This window comes from Protopterus annectens, chromosome 5.part1, assembly GCF_019279795.1.
Source record: "Protopterus annectens isolate FY-2018-M chromosome 5.part1, PAN1.0, whole genome shotgun sequence".
Classification (NCBI taxonomy): domain Eukaryota; kingdom Metazoa; phylum Chordata; order Ceratodontiformes; family Protopteridae; genus Protopterus; species Protopterus annectens.
The window spans coordinates 708,377,427-708,397,357 of NC_056736.1; the positions used below are offsets into that span (position 1 = coordinate 708,377,427).

General features: G+C 37.1%; 1 protein-coding gene across 1 annotated transcript in view; it reads left to right on the plus strand.

The window, feature by feature from the left end:
- Window positions 1-19,931, plus strand: part of FREM2 (FRAS1 related extracellular matrix 2) — a 1,424,491-nt gene that overhangs the window by 1,098,453 nt on the left and 306,107 nt on the right. The window contains exon 8 of the mRNA XM_044073334.1: window positions 8,651-8,860. Coding sequence (XP_043929269.1) covers window positions 8,651-8,860 — 210 coding nt within the window. The remainder of the gene's footprint in view (window positions 1-8,650; window positions 8,861-19,931) is intronic.

The window sequence follows — 19,931 nt, forward strand, 5'->3', positions numbered from 1 at the left end:
TGTACTCTGTTGAATGCTTTTTCTGCATCAAAACCCTCCAGCAATAGCAGTACTTTTTTACATTCCGCTTCCATCTGGATCCATCGTCAACCCCTTTTTGCCATTTTGCACATGGGGTCGGGGTGTCACTTCAACAGTGACAATCATCCCGAGCTATCATTGTTATATTAATGTCAAAGATTTGCCTCCCCTCCACAGAACCACACTGATCCATATCTATCAGTTTTGGCAACACCTTTGTCATTCTTTTAGCTATTATGGATATAAGCACTATATAATCATAGTTTAAAATTGAACTAGGCTTATATGAAGCTGGGTCTGATAAAACAACCACCTTTAGGTATTACAGACACCACAACATTCTTCCAGGATGTTAGTGCTTCCCCTCCTTTTAAAATAATGTTAAACAAAACCTTCCAGGTCTTTATCACGTTCTTCCATCCAAGCTTCCAAACTTCCATAGGAATACCATCTATTCCTGGTGACTTTTTTTGCAGGTTGCTTATATATCAACATCTTTATTTCATCTGTCCTATCTTAGCTGTTAATTGTTGAGCCTCATCAACCTCTAATCTTGGCATACTTAAGTCTTCCATAAATACTGCCATTGTGCTCTGTCTTGATTTCCTCATTTCTGTTTTTTTTTCATAAAATTTCCAAACTATCTTTAATAATGCTACAGGATCGCTGGTTACTGTTATAGGCTCCCTAAGCTTAGCAACAACCCTTTCCAATTTCTGTTGCCTAAGTCATTGTGCTAAAAGTGTCTCTGGTCTGGTGTTATTATCAAAAGCAGTTGCTTAACTGCAATTTTCTAAACTCATACATATTATCCAGATACCTACTTATTTTCCCTTTAGCACTCTGCAGTTGTGCCTTCTCTTTTTATGTAAAGTATCCCTTATACTGCAATACTTTAATCTTTGTCAGCTCTCTATATAGTTCTTGTTACTACTTAACATCTCTTTTTATTTTATTTCCAGTAAATATTTAAATTCCACTTTCATTTTATCCCACTCACTAGCTATAATTTCTGAAGAAATTTCTGACTTCCTGAATAAATACTGAATAATTTCAAATACCTATTTCTTACATTCCTCTTTTTAACAAGTGGGAAAGTACCGGTATCTCATTTTACTTCATTGCCCTGCATTTCTATTGAAGTAGTTACTGGCACATGATCTGAAATAGTTATAGGATGTGTGTTGAAGCTTTCAATTAAATGTACATTTTCCTATGATATGTCATTTCTGTCTGGTCTAACCCAGTTATTGTACCTTGGGGAATAATATTTAAATTCTTTATGAAGTCCTGCCACTGAATTCACATCTATCCTGACATTGGATTCACATCTTCCATACCAAATATTTCATAAAATTCTTCAAAAATCTACCATCGTTTGTCATATTTTCCCCTTTAGATACCCCAGCTACATCCTCGCTGTTACAAATCAAATTCCTTTCTTCACCTATAAGTAATATTACCTGCTGAAAGCTAATTATTTGTCCAAAATTTTCTTAAGCTCCATAACAGCAGTTTTAGGTGGAATTTAAATACATGCTAGCATAATCCTCCTCCCTTGCCAGTAGCCATGTACTAGCACAAATCTACAATATTTACTCATATCTTTTCTTTCCCTCTTCTGTCACAATTGCAGCTGTTCTAGTAATTATTATAAGTATTTCCCCTTTGCCTTTGTCTCTGGTATTCTGCTGAATATCCACCCTGACATCCTTTCTTTATCAAATTCACATGCTCACTTCTTTCAAAATGTATCTCCTGTAACACTGCTATTTGGACTCAGCATTTCTTAATAAAATTCAATACTCTTACCTATTATCTATACTTGTGAGGCCATTCATATTCCGAAATAATATGCATAGGGTATCCATTATGATAAGAAGTTATTATGCCAACCTATTATATATCAGCTTTTTTAGATGTCTATTTCTAGCTTTTGTGTTACATGCACCCACTAATGTTTGGCAAGTTGATCCTTTATACAGTTATTTCTTGTTATCTGCATTTGAACTTATGTCACATTTTATAAGACTTTTTGTTTTAATGAAATCCCTCAAATAAAAAAAAAAACAAATTCCAAGAACACCCTTATAACCTATTAATTTAAAACAAACACAAAAAAACTATGCACATCTTCAAATAATGAAGTTTTACCCTCCAAACTCACAGTTGCATCCATAGGCATTACCTAACCTAAAATTAAGGTTATTCATGCATGAGAACATTTACAGCCTGTGCTCTTACTCATACTAATTGCTGTCTGTTCTTATCTTGTCTATATTCCCATCCCAGATCTGAAAAACAGCTTTTATGCTTTAAGAAGACATAACTTTTAGTCCTAACTCATTCAAGCCTATAAGGCCTTTTGTGTACTTCCACTTCACACCCAGAGTTTCTTAATGCATCTAGACCTTTTGAGGCCTGGCTTGTTTAACTAAACTAACAATAGGCAGAATTAGAAATGGCAAGGAGTAATTAACAAAATAACACAATGGTTGTTAATCTAGGATCTCCTGCAGTCAAGAATTGAATCGCTGTTTGTCACATATTATTCATAATTTCATATTTATGTTCATATTTTCATAACTAGGAACCCTACACACATTTGAGGGGTATGGTATGATATGCTGTGGTGAGAGACAGAAAAATTCATCATCGGTGCCCATTTATATCACAGCATGCTTGATATACTGCTATTTGTTTGTTAGTAATTATGAAGATAAACAGTATTTCTATTTGTACTTAATACTTCAAAAAAACAAATAACTTACAAACTGTTGCATGACATTAGGTGAAACTGTAGGTGGTATTGATAAAACTGTCTTTGATAATTCCAGCGAAGTCTCGTATATTGAGAGATAGTGATTTTTTTATATTGTTAATTATACAGTTGAGTATTTTTTCATATTCCTGTAAGTATTTCAGTAACTACTAAGAAAAACAAAAAAGTACCGAAGCTAACACAGCTGAAGGTAAAACAATATACTTTAATGCACCCAAAAGAGAGTAAGCGCTTTCACAGTGTGCTCTCACCGCTTCATCAGACCGTTCTAAATTAGTAACAAATGCAGTTAAATACCATAAGTTAATTAGTCAATTAAAGCAGTGATAAAAGCATCAATTATCTAAGAGAAAAATGTCACAACAAAAAAGCAGGCAAATGAAACATATAAAAAAGATAAAAAATATATATAAAAAATATGTATAGAAAACAATCCTATAGTCAGTGCTTGAGAGGCCTAGCTTTTAAAAAAGACTTAAGAGAGACAACTTCATTAAGACCTGGTATTTTATCAGCATTAAGAGACAGAATCCATTTTTGCTCTGCAGATTCTGTGCAGTTCCTAAGATCTCCCCCTCTTAAACTCTCAGGAATGATCTCTATCACAAGGAATTTAAAATTATGTTCCTGTCCATGGCACATAATATGCTTAGCAAGGGCATCGGTGTCTTTCTTGTTTCTAATGTCTCTCTGATGTTCCAGCACCCTGTCTTTGAGTTGTCTGTTACTCTTGTCTATATAAAAAGCATGGCAGAAAGTGCAGTAACTAAAATAAACAATGTTCTTAATCCTGCAATCAGCATAAACGTTTTTTGTCTATTTTAAAGTGCATATTAGGGTGCATGTAAGTAGGACTAGCGTGTATAAACTTGCAGGCTGTGCAATTCCTGCATTTAAAAGTACCATGCGTCTCAGACTGTAAAACCTTGTTAAAAGTAGAAGTATAGTAGCACAGATGCCTTTTCAAGGATCTGTTATTTTTAAAAGAAAAGTGACGGGGGGGGGATGCAGGCCTTATTATGCTGCTGCATCTAACACTGAAGCCATAGCTACAAAACAAAGGACAAGATTGATTAGATTTCCTCTCACATATTCTTCTGATGTTAGTATGATGTGATATTGTCAAGAGGAACTGGGGCATTTTGGATACTGCAGATGAATTAAGAAATGCCATAGATACTGTCACTCTTTTCTTTTAAAAATAACAGGTCCTTGAAAAGGCATCTGTGCTACAATACTACTTTTAACAAGGTTTTACAGTCCGAGACGCATGGCACTTTTAAGTGCAGGAATTGCACAGCCTGCAAGTTTATACAATCTAGTCCTACTTACATGCACTTTAAAATAGACACAAACTTTTATGCTGATTGCAGGACTAAGAACATTGTTTATTTTAGTTACTGCACTTTCTGCCATGCTTTTTATGTAGGCATGAGTAACAGACAACTCAAAGACAGGGTGCTGGAACATCAGAGAGACATTAGAAACAAGAAAGACACCAATGCCCTTGCTAAGCATATTATGTGTCATGGACAGGAACATAATTTTAAATTCCTTGTACTAGAGATCATTCCTGAGAGTTTGAGAGGGGGAGATCTTAGGAATCACACAGAATATGCAGAGCAAAAATGGAATCTGTCTCTTAATGCTAATAAAATACCAGGTCTCAATGAAGTTGTCTCTCTTAAGCCTTTTTTAAAAGCTAGAACTCTCAAGCACTGAGTATAGGATTGTTTTCTATACATATTTTTTATCTTTTTTATATGTTTCATTTGCCTGCTTTCTAGTTGTGACATTTTTCTCTAAGATAATTGATGCTTTTAACTGCAGTGGTGGTGCTGCGGTAGCATTGTCGCCTCACAGTAAGACGTTGTCCTGTTCGATTCTCAGCTAGAGCGTCTTCTGTGTGGAGGCATGCGTGAATGGACGTACCTTCGTTGAAGGTTGTGTATCAGAGCCGGCAACTCAGTACGTAAAAATCTACTGCCAATCATTAGCAGACCGGAGTTCCGCTGTGGCAACCCCTAACTGGGAAAAGCCGAAAGACACAACAACAACAACAACAACATCACTGCTTTAATTGACTAATTAACTTATGGTATTTAACTGCATTTGTTACTAATTTAGAATAGTCTGATGAAGCGGTGAGAGCACACCGTTAAAGCGCTTACTCTCTTTTGTGTGCATTAAAGTTTATTGTTTTACCTTCACCTGTGTTAGCTTCGGTACTTTTTTGTTTTTCTTAGTAGTTACTTGTTACTGTACCGATCTATTATTATTCTCAGCATACTTTTTACACAAGTATTTCAGTAAACCTACACTAGTGGAAGAATTTTTTTGTTGCCATGTGAAGGCTTATGCCTGGTTAACAAAAATGTACTAACAATATAAGTCTAGGTTATACAGTTTTTAAGTTGTCACGTTTTCTTTGTGAAAGTTTAAGAAAAAAAAGTATAATTTTGGATTTGTGTGCATTATAATGTAGCATAGTGTTTATGTAAAGACTATGAATGCAATGACTATCACTGTAAAGACTACTTCTTACTGATAACATTTGTATTTATGTAGTTTTAATAGTATTTATTGTTCACAAAATATTTTCATCTGTTTATAATTTCTTTTTTAATTTGATTTTTCAGAAAATGCAAGGATGTGTGTAGGCTGCTAGAGGTGTGATATTCTGTACCAAGTAGGTGCTAAGTGCAATGGCAAACTTTAAATAAAACTAAATTATTTACTGATCTTGTAAATGCATTGAGATATTTAGGTACCAGAAAAACTATCTCTTATTCACTTAATTTCAAACTTTATTTTTTACTAAGCTGCTTGGCCTTGCACCTTTTAATTTTATATTTCTCTCAGCAAACAGTGTCCAGAGTTCTAAAGATTTATTGCCTGCACCTGAAGTCGGCTTGTCTTCATGGAAACATAAGAACAGAACGTACAACTGCCTCCAGCTGCAGACTTCTCAACTCACACTGGTCATTCATTCAATAATTTCATTGTTGATGGTCTTCTTCCTCTTTATCTCCATCTCCCAACCCCAGATTCTGGTTCACGTCCTAGCTACTCTCATGCCCTCTAGTCAACTACTGTGTTTTTTTCTGTCTTTCAAGTATTTTCCTTTAGAACACTGGAAAAAGTTTCACTGGAAGATTCTCTCTGCGGGCTTTATTATCATAATAATGAGAAGCAGGAACCCCTTCTGTTTGATGGCCAACTTTTTTTTGTTGGGCAAACTTTTGTATTTCCTCTTTAACCTGTTCTGCATAAAAAATGTCTTTCATCCTCCAGGAAAAATATTCTGAAAACAGCTGGATACAGCAGCTTGAATCTCTCACTTGCCTCTTGACATTCCCTGATTGCCAGGATCATTTTGCTTCCCTTCTGCCTGATGTACAGTGTATAATCATTTTCCATAATCTACTGTCTCCAGTTTTTAATATTTTGCCTTCTGCCACAGTTTTACCAGGATCAACTCTTTCTGCTGGTGTGAGAGACAATCACAGCCTAAGTACTGGCTTTATCCCAGCAGAATGGAAAGCAGTTGCCTTCATCCCTTTGCACAAAGGGGGTGCATTCGGGGAACCCAGGAACTATAGACCCATTAGTCTGACCAGCCTTATCTGCAAGGTCATGGAACAAGTCACCATGGACCTTATTTACAAAGATACAGGAAATGTCCAAATGCTTGACCCCACCCAGTTTGGCTTTGTCAAGGGGAGATCATACCTGTTAAATGTAGTGGACATCTTCTAAATACTCACCAAAGCTCTAGACGAGGGCAAATCTGTGCATACAGCCTACCTAGACTTAGCCAAGGCCTTTGACACAATCCCCACTCAGACATCATTGATAAACTTACCCAGCTGGACATCAACCCATATATTGTCAGGTGGGTTGCAAACTGGCTCATGGATAGAACTCATATGGCCAAAATAAGGGAATCCACCTCCTCCAGCAGACCTGTAACCACTGGTGTTCCACAGGGATCAGTTCTGGGATCCCCTATTGTTTGAAATCTACATCACCAAAGTACAGGCTAAAACTAAAGGACTGTGGCTGACAAAATTTGCTGATGACTGCAAACTGGGAGCAATCATTGAAACCCGTAGCAATGTCAGTATCCTGCAAGAAGGTCTTACGCAGACTAATATCTGGTGAGAAAGTCATGGTCTTGAACTTAATGCAATAAAATGTATTATCATCCCCTTCAGCAAGGGCAATGTTCCTGCAAACTACCACATCAATAGTAATACCCTAAGCACACAGTCAGTGGTGAGAGATCTGGGCACACAGGTTGACAGCAACCTTAACTTCGATCACCATGGCACTACAGTGATAGGAAGGGCATTTTATATTGCTCATCTCATAAGGGCATTGCCTCCAGAAAAAAAAGAAGTTATAACCCCTTTGTACTCTTTCCTCATCAGGCCAATAATAGAATACAATGCTCCCTTAGGTATGCTCCTTTCCAAACAACTGCAGCAATTGGAGAGACCACAAAGGTTACTTACAAAGAAAATTCAGGGTCTTCAAGATCTGTGTTATGCGGAGAGACTGAAATAATTGTCACTTTACTCTGTGTTGTACAGATTGCTTAGAGGTGACTTGTGCCTTGCATATAGAGCAAGCTCTGGCCCACCTTTAATGGAAATGCTGCACATTTGCAAGTCAAATGGCACATGGGTCACTCACTCAAAGGACCTTAACCTGGTATGTGACATCAACATAACTTGCTGGAGAGACAGATTTGTCTTACAGAGGTCGCCCCACCTTTGGAACAAGCTTCCTATTCATGTTAAGCAAAGCCCCTCACTGGTCCTATTTAAGCACAGTTTTGATGATTGGATGGGTAACAGGAAATTCACTCCAGGGGTACCACCTGTGTCCCTCTTTGACAGGGGCATCTGCTTAAACCAGACACCCTTGAGAACACGGGTTGAACTTGGCTAGGCTTTTAAGGGCCCTGGGGCCATTAGCCTAGCAGCCACCTATGATCCTATGAATACAGACCCTGGCTGCTTGCTCATAACTAGGTTTGGAACATACACACAATTTGCCCTTTCAATTAACTTCTGTTGTGGTATACCAGTCCATTTGCTTGTTTGTTCTTTCATAAAATTAATACAGTTTGTTCATTCCAGCTTCTCAGGTACAGCAGAAAATCTCAGGTTTTCCCTGCATGCTCTATCCTTTAATTCTATTATTTTTTGAAAGAACATTTCTTGAGCAGTCATGCTCAGCCAGCCTCTGATTTTTGCAGTTTTATAAGCTCATCTGAATATCTGTTTAAAGCTTCTTCCATTTTCTCCAGCCTTTTGTTATTTGAGTTGATGTACTCCTTTAGTGTTTCATTTATTTTAATCAGCTCTGAGCACGTTATTTTTTTTTCTCTTTAGTTTACTGGAAGCCATTTCTTGTATCAAAGCTGGTGCTTGAACTGCTTTTTGTTGAACAGCTGCAGGTTTCACTCCAGTTAGTGTTTTCTCGTCACCTTTTCTAGTTGATTTGCTTTCAGGCTGTCTAAGTTTCTTGTTTGCTGGCATCCAGGCAGTGTACTTACTAGCCGCTAACTGAATTTTACTAAAACTGTCAGAATTACTATTCCTTATTTGTCAGTTTCTTTTTTTCACAATGGAAGACCTGAAATCAAGCTGTTGATCAGTGTGCAGCCATCTTGGAAGTCTGCAAATTTGTAATGTTAACTGTAAAACAATACCATGACTGATGCAGTTTCAGCTAAAGGACTGTCAGTTAAATCTCTAGTTTTGTACTGTCTTCAGACTGAGATCAGTTTTACCTTATTACTGGAATTTCATTTCTCTTGTTTGTTGTGTCTTTCAGCTGGAGTTGATTATGTCGGCATCAGTCGTAACCTGGATTTTGCACCTGGGGTCAATATGCAGACATTCAGGGTGACAATCTTAGATGATCTTGGACAACCTGTTCTGGAGGGACCTGAAAAATTTGAATTAGTCTTGCGTATGCCTATGAATGCTGTTCTTGGAGAGCCAAGCAAAGCCACTGTTTTCATCAATGACTCCTTCTCTGACTGTAAGTAACAAATGTTTTTTTTTTTGTTTGTTTGTTTGTTTTATCTAAAGCATGCATGAGAGGGTAGATAGATTACAATTTATATTGACTGGTTGATTTCTGAGGGATTCAAAATGATAATCATTTGCATGAAGGTCTCTATGGGATAGTGCATCATAATTATAATAATTTAAATAAAATAAAACTATTGCAATTCTGATCCAAAACTTAGAACCGATATTTTTGACTTCATCTACCAGTAATAGATGTTGAGAATATATTGTCTCCATGTCAACTACTGGGGTCACTATATCTCTGACATGTTTGAATTCCTAGGCTGTGCTTCTGCATTTTTCTCACTGCACTATCAAATTTGTCCTGAACAGTCTGTCAGCCTCACCTAAATGTACAATGATTGTTTCTACAATTTACAGTTACTTCTCCAGTCATTATAATTCACTAAATATATTATTTTCATTGCTGTTTTAGAATCCCTTGTATTGTTTTAAATACATTCTCTGTTCTTTGTTGCCTTTTTGCAGTAGACCATACCTGAAAAAATTTTTTGGGCTAGTCAATGAACTTGCTTAACAAATGGTAAAAGAAAATAAATGTATTTTCTGATACCTACCTTATCATGTTCATGGTAGTATGGGGGTCACAATGTATCTTTTCAAATAATGGGTACAAGGAAAAAAAAGTTTTGGACAGAGCGCTAGTCCATCATAGTAAGCTCACAGTCATTCATGCTACATGTGAGCAGTTTGGATAAGCAACAATTCATCTATGTGTATGGCACTGGGATGTGGGAGGTAGCTGAAGCACCTGGGAAAAACCTAGGTGGATGCTGGAAGTCATGTAGACTCTGCACATGAGACACCCCAACCAGGACCAGAACCTCAGTACTAAGACGTGTGAAGCTGCAGTGCTAACTGCTGCACCAATTTGCTGCCCTATTTCTGCTGCTCCTTTAGTCTGTAACCATGACAATGAGAAGATGGCACTGGACATGGAAGGTCATCATCTGATTCCGGTTGTATATCTAACAGGTATACTTTCGAATGATTTATTCCATAGTGCTTACAGAACAAGCAGTGCCAAAGTCTGTTTTCATACTTTTTTACCTGCTGATATAATACTGTATGCCTTGCACTGTATCTTGATATCGTCTCCAACTTCAAATAGATGTAGAAATTAGTGTAGTGTGTCTCACCCCAGTTTCTGTTAATGTAGTCATTTTCCAACTGATTTGTCTATTTCAGGCGCCAGCAGTTTAAACAAACCCTGTCACTTCAGTATCTTTAACGTCTATAAAAGACTCATTTTCATTGTTTTTCATTTCTCCCACAGGAATTGTGCAAATACAGTGAAATCATCTTTAGTATAGCCTCTCCTTCCTCCCACTCACTTTTCAAAAGTAAGTGCTTAAACCTAGCATGTCAGTCTCTTACCACTTCCTTATATGCTGTGTATAGCATTGTCTTTATCTGTGTAGGACTACACACTCTGGTTTGATGAGTAAAAATGTCTACAACTTGTTGTCTACTTTTCAGGAACAATAAGTACTCCCATATGGATCTATTCAGGCCCAGTGAAACTCATTCAGTACCTAAAAAGAACACCTATATGTCAAGACTCAAAACATTGTAAATTAAACATTAAAAAATGCAAATTGTTGCTAGCCCCGAAACTCAGCTACAGAAATATTGCATGAACTTAAAAACTGACATCTAAATGTACTATCTACGTGGTCACACAAAGTCAGAGAAAAGTATTAAAAAAACCCTTGTTATTTTATTTTAGTCTGAACGGCCTTATCTTTGACTTGTCATTTATACAGCCAACAGGATATTGCACTGACATTACAAATCTTTGGTCAAACATGCATGACTCTTTAAAATGAGACACTGCAAAGTGTAGCCCTTCATACTGATATTTTGGGTTCCTATTAGAATGATGAAAATGCATTTTGTCTAATGCGTTTTCGTCAACACATGTAGGGCGAACAGGCAAAACAGCTAAGTGGCTGTTCAGCGAATTCTTTCCCTGGGAAAGAAGTCACTTGGCCGCTTTGTTGCTTTGCCGTGTACTGACATGTAGTGTGGTCTCTTATCAAGTATAGCTCCCGAGCATGAATGTGCAACAGTTACTGACCTTAGGGTTAGGGTGTGGGTTAAGGTAAATGCATATGTATGAAAGTGTTTACTGTTTTTTATTTTGCATTAGATGTATGGTTGAGTTACGTGTGTATGGGTTTTCAGCTGTTTACTTTTGTTTTGGGGGGTAGAATTAGGGTTAAGGTAAGTGTGTATGTGTTTGGAACTGTTTATGTAAATGTGCTACAGTTACTGACCTTAGGGTTAGGGTACGGGTTAAGGTAAGTGCATATGTTTTAAAATGTTTACTGTTTTTTGCTTCATTAGATGTATGGTTGGGTTACGTGCATATGTGTATTTAGTTGTTTACTGGTTTTTGGGGGGTATAATTAGGGTTAGGGTATGTGTGTATGTGTTTGGAAGTGTTTAATGTTTTTTTTGGGGGGGGTTGGAACAGCGATTTCTTTCCCTAGGAAAGAAATCGTTGTTCTGTGGTTTCAACATTTTCTGCTTTTGCTGAAAATGTGTCGATGAAACATCATTCGCTATTTTCAGCATTCGGTGTTTCAATATAGACCTGATATTTTACTGCTTCCTGTATCACTTTGACATTACAATCCATGAGATGCATATCACCGATGTATTTGCAAGAAAACCTGCATCCTATATATATAGTCCTTGCATCCAGACTCCCATGCTATTAGGATCAGTTATAAAGCAAATAATGCAGTGCTATTTTGCCTTGGCCAGCATTGTGTCAGCCATGATGTACAAACTAATTCATAACGGGGTAACATTTTTAGCAGTACAAGGGAAAAAACGTGCCACCTTCAAAGTTATAAATGAAATTAAAAGATGCAAGTATGGGTCAGAAAAAAACGTATATGTGTCCAGGCCAATGTATGTTTGTATCATTACCAGTGTCAGTTAAAAACCTCTAATGTAATAATGTTAATACATGCATTGTATTGTTTATTCCATCTTTTGGCAACAGACGACTTAAAATATGGCAATCATGTTGGACAAGGCAGCTTTACAAGAGTTTTGTGTACAAATTATAACATTTTCAACTACTGGCAGGTCAACAGTTGGTATTAATCTCACTTTCTTCAGCTGTCTAGCTCTCTTTTGTTCTACATTGTTTAGATATGGAATATATATTGCCTCCTTCTACAATAAAATAGCTAAATTTGCCACCAATGCTCATAGGACCAACCATTGCCATAGCTTAAAGAAATTAAACTGGCTTGAACTCCACAACTATCTAACAAATTCACAACTAGCTACAACATACAAACTCATTCATCATCCAGAAAAATGCCCTGCACTACAAACATGCATCAAGAAGTTTATGACAGAATTTCTGGGGAAGTCCAGAGGCATATTAGCAATCTAGTTCAGCATAAAAATAAAAACCTTGAGAGAGAGAGAGAGAGAGAGAGACACTAAGGCATATTCAAACCAACTTGCTTTTTGTGTTAAAGTGCCTGAGGGCCAGGTAGAAAGACAGCATAGTGAAGTTGATGATAATGTTAACCAGTTAGATGATTTTCCATTTAATGGAGCCCAAGTTGCAATGCTTAGTAATGATGTTTATCTAACAAAAGCAGTAAATAATGTCAGCTTATGGTGCTACCAGAAATGGACAGTCTATTGAAATGAACAACAGTAAAAGGGCTGCACCAACACCTGCCCCCACCCCAGCCTCAGGCATCCATCTCTTTTTTCGGAAAGGGTGAGGGGCTCAGGCACCCCTTGTGGAGAACAAGAGATTGAACAGGGGGAGGAAAAGCGGCAGAGGGAGGGGGAGAAAACGTTAAGTTATAACTGTCCAGTATTTAATTTATCTAAGCATGTTTTGCATCATGTGAGCTTAAAGCCTTGTCAAAAGTTTTTATATTTATTCCTTGTAGTAAAGCCTCTTATATTAACTTGATTGTTGATTTTAGGATGTTTGTAAGGAAACTGAATTTGAAATATATCCTAAGCGATTTTAATTTACCACATGAAGAAAATTAAATTAAAAACCCAAGTCTTTATAATCCTTTTTTAAATAACACTTTAAGCGTACTGTCTAAATCCTGTGAATTTGAGTTTAATAGTTTAATGAATGGAAAACCCAAATGCAAAATGCTCAACTTAGATTTTAATTAACAAGCAGCCCTTAAGCAACTTTGAAAGTATAAGGATTTAAGGTATATGAAAGCTGACAAAGGGTGTGGTATTGTTATAGTTAAACAGGATAATTATGTCAAAGAGATGGATTTTCTGTTGTCAAACAGAAAGCACTATAAGATTATCACCAAAGAGTTTGTTAAAAATGGTATAATGCAATAGATCAGTTGCTGTTTGGGTTGTTTAATTAGGGGTACATTAAATTAAGCACTTATGAATTTTAACAGTTGATCAATCAGAATTTGGGAAGATTTTTGGGATTCCAAAAATCGATAAGAATAAAGAAAGACCCCCCCCCATATAGACCAATTGTTTTGTCCCCAAGAAACAAAACTGTATGTATTTCAGCATTTTTAGATCACCTACTTAACCCTATAGTACAAGCCAGTAAATATTTTCTTAAGGATTCATGATCCTTTTTAAACACTTAAGGGAATATACATGTACAGGTGGGGAGACCATGCTTGCCATAATAGATGTGAATTTGTTATATACGACCATTGACCAAGAAGAAGGGTTACAGTTTGTAAGTATCTTGAAAATTATGGTCAAATAGAACAGGTTGATATTAATGTTATAATAGTGTTGATGGATGTCACACTGCCAGCCCAGCTATCTGGAATTTTGTAAATAATTGTGTGTCATTTGTGAATATTGATTTGATTTATACAGAACTATATATGTGTTATATTTAATATGTGTATATTAAACTACTGGTACATAAGTGTGTGTTGAACAGGGTTTGTACAGTACTGAGCTTCAAGGATGTGTCCACAGTGTACCCTACTGGAAAAGAACAGAAATTTATATAAACTATATACCTGTGCAAATGTATGTTTTAATAGTAGAAACTGGAACATCCAGAGTTAACTTGCAAAACTTCAAGAAAATAAGTTGAAGTTAAATTATTTTACAATTGTGTTATAAAAGTTAGTTTCAATGCAGCAAGGAGACAGGATGTCTAGAACAAGAGTGCCTTCTACATTGTTTTTTAAGTGTTTTATTGTTTTATGTCTTCTAGCATTTACAAATATCTGAAGTCTATGTATTTTCACAGAGAGATGTTAAATGTTGGACACTGAGGGGTTTAACTTGGGAACTGAAAATCAGGTGACAAAAACTGATGGCATCCAAGCTAACCCAGCAGTAATACTGGATATTAATTTAAGAACTCCGTCAGAGAGAGACTGTGCATTTTGTAGTTTGTTTTGGACCTAGCAAGAACATCCACTCATTATCACCATCTGCACATGCCTTGCTCTGTAAGTTTCTAGGGCATAGTAACTCTTTTTAGATATAGTTAGGCATGTAGTAAAGATTAGTTTAGATGTTTTCTGTATTTATTTGAGATTGTCCTGCATTGTTTTTTTTTAATATTTCCTGTGATTCTGAACTCTGAAGTTACTGTGTTGATTTTACTGAGTATCATCTAGTTCTTTTATTATTTATTATTAAATATATTTAAACCTATCTTTGTGGCTGATATTTGTGAGACATAGTTAAGCTCTTAGAGTACTTGCATATGTATTTGGTGACACTGTACAGTCCACTCCTTGCAAGTCTTGGTCATACTACCATTTGGATTAATAGTAACATTACACAGTAGGCTTGGACACCCTTTGTAAGGGCCTTATAGTAGCTGATAAGAGTGGCTGGTGGCAGCTGGAATTACCTTATAGTCTGTGCAGAAGGGGGATATAGCTAGTAAACCTGTGCCAGCCTTTCCCAGGTGAGTTTGTGTGTGTGTGTGTGTGTGTGTGTGTGTGTGTGTGTGTGTGTGTGTGTGTGTGTGTGTTTATATATATCAATCAAATCTCAAAGTGTGTGTGTCAGCTACTTGGGCAGGGATGCAAAGCACTGTTTGGACAGAGAGGGGGCTGGAGGTTTTGGCTTGGCCACTCAGCTGAGATCTCAACCCTATAGTTATGCCAGTGGAGAGTCTTATTGGTGATCTGGAGAAAGAGGGAGAAACCAGCCCCAGACTGACTGTGATCTCTGTGAGCTGTTAAGGGAATTTGTAATTTACTGTATGTGTACTTGTCACCCTAAAATCCAAAGAAACACAAACAACACATAGGTAAACCAGGCAGGATGCAAAATGTATTTATTTATTTATTTATTTGTTTGTTTGTTTGTTTGTTTGTTTGTTTATTTATTTATTTATTTACTTTACTTTACATTTGTTGACCGGGATAGTCCGACTGGATGCATGTCCATTTTCAGCGGAGGCCCAGGGAGAAAAGCGCCATGGAATAACAAATCATCATAGCATGTCACATATTACAAATAAGAAATAAATTATTTACAGAGATTAGATGGGCAGACAATACAAATTACATATAGAATATTTTCAGTGATTAGAAGAGCAAACATTATAACAAATCGTCAGGTAGTGTTATTCAGCGAGAGAATCAGATAAAATTACATAGTAAGCTACCTAACAGATTTACACATTCCAGAGTCAGGTTAACCAGGCTTGATACAGTGACATAGCCAGTTTGTTCCAAGGTGGTGTTTGAGCCTAGTTTTGAACAGACCAAGTGAAGACAGTAAGGTAATATCAGCTGGTAAAGAGTTCCACGATCTACCTACAGAATTTACGAAGAGTGAGTCACCGGCTGAGTTATTAGTTTTACATATCTGAATAAGGAGTCTGTTGGAGGAGTGCAGCGGTCTAGGATTATTATAAAGGGTGACAAGATCTTTAAGTGCAGGGGTATTGTTAGGGTTATATATGATTTTATGGGCCATAACCAATTGGTTATATAGTATTAGACTGAGTAGTTCAAGCCATCCAAGCTGGATTAGACTGATGCAGTGATGAGTCCTAAAAGGCAGCCCAGTGGCAAACCTGGCAATGTGGTTATAACAGATTGAGAGTTTGTTCATGACAGTCTTGTTAACATTAGAGAGAAGAGGGGATGCATACAGAAGAGTAGAGCAAAGGTGATGTGGGGTTTAACCAGGTTTCGGTTTTCACTGCTATGTCACGGGAGTAGGTGTCTAAGGCATCTTGGAATTCACTAGCTTTATTTGTTATGCTCCAAAGGTTGAAATTGATGAATAGAAGGTCAGGGTTGGAGGTTTTTAGGAAAGGGGGGGTAAGGATGTGGGTGTGAGTAATAGTGAGGAGAGACTGATGGGGTGGTGTGCAGGGATTGAATTTGGCCAGGGAGAGGGGGCATTATTGGGACCTGGGTTGGGATGGATGTTGACCTGGAGTTTAATTTTAGCAGTGGAGTGTAATACCAGCTGTCTTAGCTTGTTAATAAGTTTATAATATCTGAATGCCGGAGAATTTGTGTATTTGTGTATTTGTGTAGTGTGTAAGTGCTTGATGGAAACAAGAGTTATTATATAGTTGTGGGTTAATGTTATAGAAGGTGTGGGGTAGAGGGTTTGTGGAGGATATAGGAAGTGTTGGAGAGTAGATGGTGATGGCTCAATGCCAAGTCCTAAAAGGGCTGCCAAATGCTAAAAATACTGTATTGATGGGTCCTGACAATGTCCCCACATTTTCTTTTTTTCCTTTATCTTTATACACTGCATCCCCTGTCAATGTCACCTTATGTTTTCACTCTTTCCCTTCTTTTAAAGTGCATGTCTGCTAGATGAACTTGTATATCCATACCTGTGCATATTTTTCATTTGTGTGTCTCTCTACATCACCCCATTTTCTTCTGTTTTCGGCATCATTGCTTTCTGTTTGGTCAGACAGGTCTAATTGTTGGCTTGGTACTTGATTTGTCTGACTTGTATAGATCTAAAATACTCCTCCAAATGCTGAAATCCTAATTCTCGCTGTTCCTTGGGCAATATCAGTTTTTCCCATTGCAATATCTCTTTCCTATCAGTGTAAAATAATTCCTTTCTTTCCTTTTCTATGTTATGCCATATTACCTATTTTGTCTGGTAGAAATAAGCCTGCTCCACATAGAGAACCATTGAAACTAAGAATATTTTTATTGCTCATATCTTTATGTCCTTATCTGTCAATAATATCTTCCACCATCTTCTAATAATTTTTATGGTAATCTCTTCCACATATCTTTAGCAGTCTGCTTAACATCCTGTTTCAACCAGTTATTATATGCTGTCACATGATTTATTACTACTGCTTTTATTTTAGATTTATTAACTTTATATCCTAAAATCAGATGACATTGTGATCTGTAGTGAGAGTAGGGAACATGTGGAGGAGACCCTGGAGAGGTGGAGATATGCTCTAGAGAGAAGAGGAATGAAGGTCAGCAGGACTAAGACAGAATATATGCGTGTGAATGAAAGGGAAGATAGAGGAATGGTGAGGCTGCAGGGAGTAGAGGTGGCGAAGGTGAATGATTTTAAGTACCTGGGATCAGCAGTTCAGCGTAATGGTGAGTGTGGAAGAGAGGTGAAGAAGAGAGTACAGGCAGGGTGGAATGGTTGAAGAAGAGTGTCAGGAGTGATTTGTGACAGATGGGTACCAGTAAGAGTGAAAGGGAAAGTCTACAAGAGGCTAGTGAGACCAGCTGTGTTGTATGGCATTGAAAAAAAGGCAGGAGTCAGAGCTGGATGTGGCAGAGTTAAAGATGTTAAGATTTGCACTGGGTGTGACAAGGATGGACAGGATTAGGAATCAGTATATTAGAGGGTCAGCTCAGGTTGGACGGTTTGGAAACAAAGTCAGAGAGGCGAGATTGCATTGGTTTGGACATCTGCTGAGGAGGGATGCTGGGTATATTGGGAAAAGGATGCTAAGGATGGAGCTGCCAGGTAAGAGGAAAAGAGGAAGGCCTAAGATAAGGTTTATGGATGTGGTGAGAGAGGACATGCAGGTGGTTGGTGTGACACAGCAAGATGCAGAGGACAGGAAGAAATGGAAACAGATGATCCGCTGTAGCGACCCCTAACAGGAACAGCCGAAAGAGAAGAAGAAGATCCTAAAATCCTGTTAAAGCCTTGTAATCTACCAAATATGTTTATTAAATTACATTCTGAGTTTGTGACATATAATATTATGTTATCAACAAACAAAGTAATCTTTTCTTAAATGTTACCCCATTTATAACCTGTAGTGTCAGATAATCTCATGCTCCTGGTTAGTGGTTCCAAGTACAGAGCAAATAGAGGTGGTGAAAGCAGACACCTTTGCCTACTTCCTCTTGCTAGATTTAGTGTTTGTGACAATCCAACCCTTGGGCTTGGGCCTCCTTATAGATGGCAAATATTAGTGCTAGTGGTATCTACTCTTGTGGAAAACTAAATACCTCCAGGGCTTTCTTCAGAAATTCCCAACTGACTTTTTCAGCATCCATATTAATCATCAGTAATGCCCTTGTATTATACAAAATATCATTTTGAGTCGTTATGGTTCGGTTTATGATGTCAGATGTTTTCCTGACATTTATGATGCCACATTGACACAGTCCTATTATTTTTTTTATAATATTTCTGCCAATCTTTTGGCCAGGGTTGTCATGAAAACTTTATAAGCATATTTTTAAGTTCACGTGGGTCTATATGACCCTGGGTCAACTGGGTATTTCTCTTCCTTGGTATGACTATCAGCACCATATTATACCAAGAAGGAGGCGCCTCCCTGCCCTGACAGGATACTGTTAAATAGTTCTTTTCAAATCATGACTATTTCATTTGCTGTTCTTTTCCAGATTTATATTGGTATTCTATCTGTTCCTGGTGTTTCCCTCTATTTTGACTCCTTATTGCATCTTCAGTTTCAGTTTCCAGCATCCTCCCCATTAAAATTATTTTGCCTTCTTCCTTTATTTTAGGTAGGTTTAAACTCTCCAAGTGCATCTTCATATGTCTAGCCAGCCTTTTTCCCCTTTTCAATGACTTTACATGTTAGCACCTGTTTTCATTTTCATTTACTTTTTATTTTTGACAATATTTCACTATCATCTTTTAGTAATTCTCCTTTAAGATATTCACAATTTTGGTTGGTTTACCAGTTAATGACAAAGTCAAGTATTTTTATTCATCTAGACGTCTAATTTCAGTATTAACTTCACGATTCTGTCAATCACAGGTGACCTTAGCATGATATTCTCCTTATTAACCTATCCTCTAGGCTTATTTGTTCTTAGAGCCTCCCCCTAGCTACAGAAACCCAATTTTTAAATGCCTGAAGAGATGGTGCTGTTTTAACCACATTTACAAGCAAAAGATCTGCCTACAATAATGCACAGTAACCAAACTCATTATTATACCTTGTTTATGCTTAGGTAACTTAGTAAATAATTTTAAATGTGCTAGTTATCAACTTAAAACACTTCAGTAATGTCTAACTAGATTAGTGTTATGTACAAAAAAGCCCCAAACCTCTAGATACATACTTGCAGCCCACATGCAGATTTTCTCCCCACTTTTTCTTTGCTGTCAACTACAGAACTGTTGTGACTCTGCTTGATAGCTTACGTTAGCCCTATTGCTTTCATATTTTTTGATCTATAAACATTCGAGTAAAGCACTGAACTAAGTATTTTTTTTAATAAAGCAATGTTTCAATTAGCTTATGAATTGCTTTCTTCCTCACTGTTTTTAAAGAGGCATCTTTTGCATAATAATTCTGTTGTCTGATCTGCTCACTGTCTTTGAACTTTACATTCAGTTCCTGTATCCTCAACAATTCCCTCAGTGTTTTCAATATTCCTTCACTTTGTTTGCCTTTTCCAACATCTTTCTCTGGATGAATGCAAATGGTTTGCACTGGTGGTCTCTCTTTTTTCGTCTTTGTATTTAATTCTTCTATTACTTGTTCTGGGTCCTTCTAAGTGGTCAGTCGTAGGGGATAAAACTCTTAAACTGAAGTTAGGTAG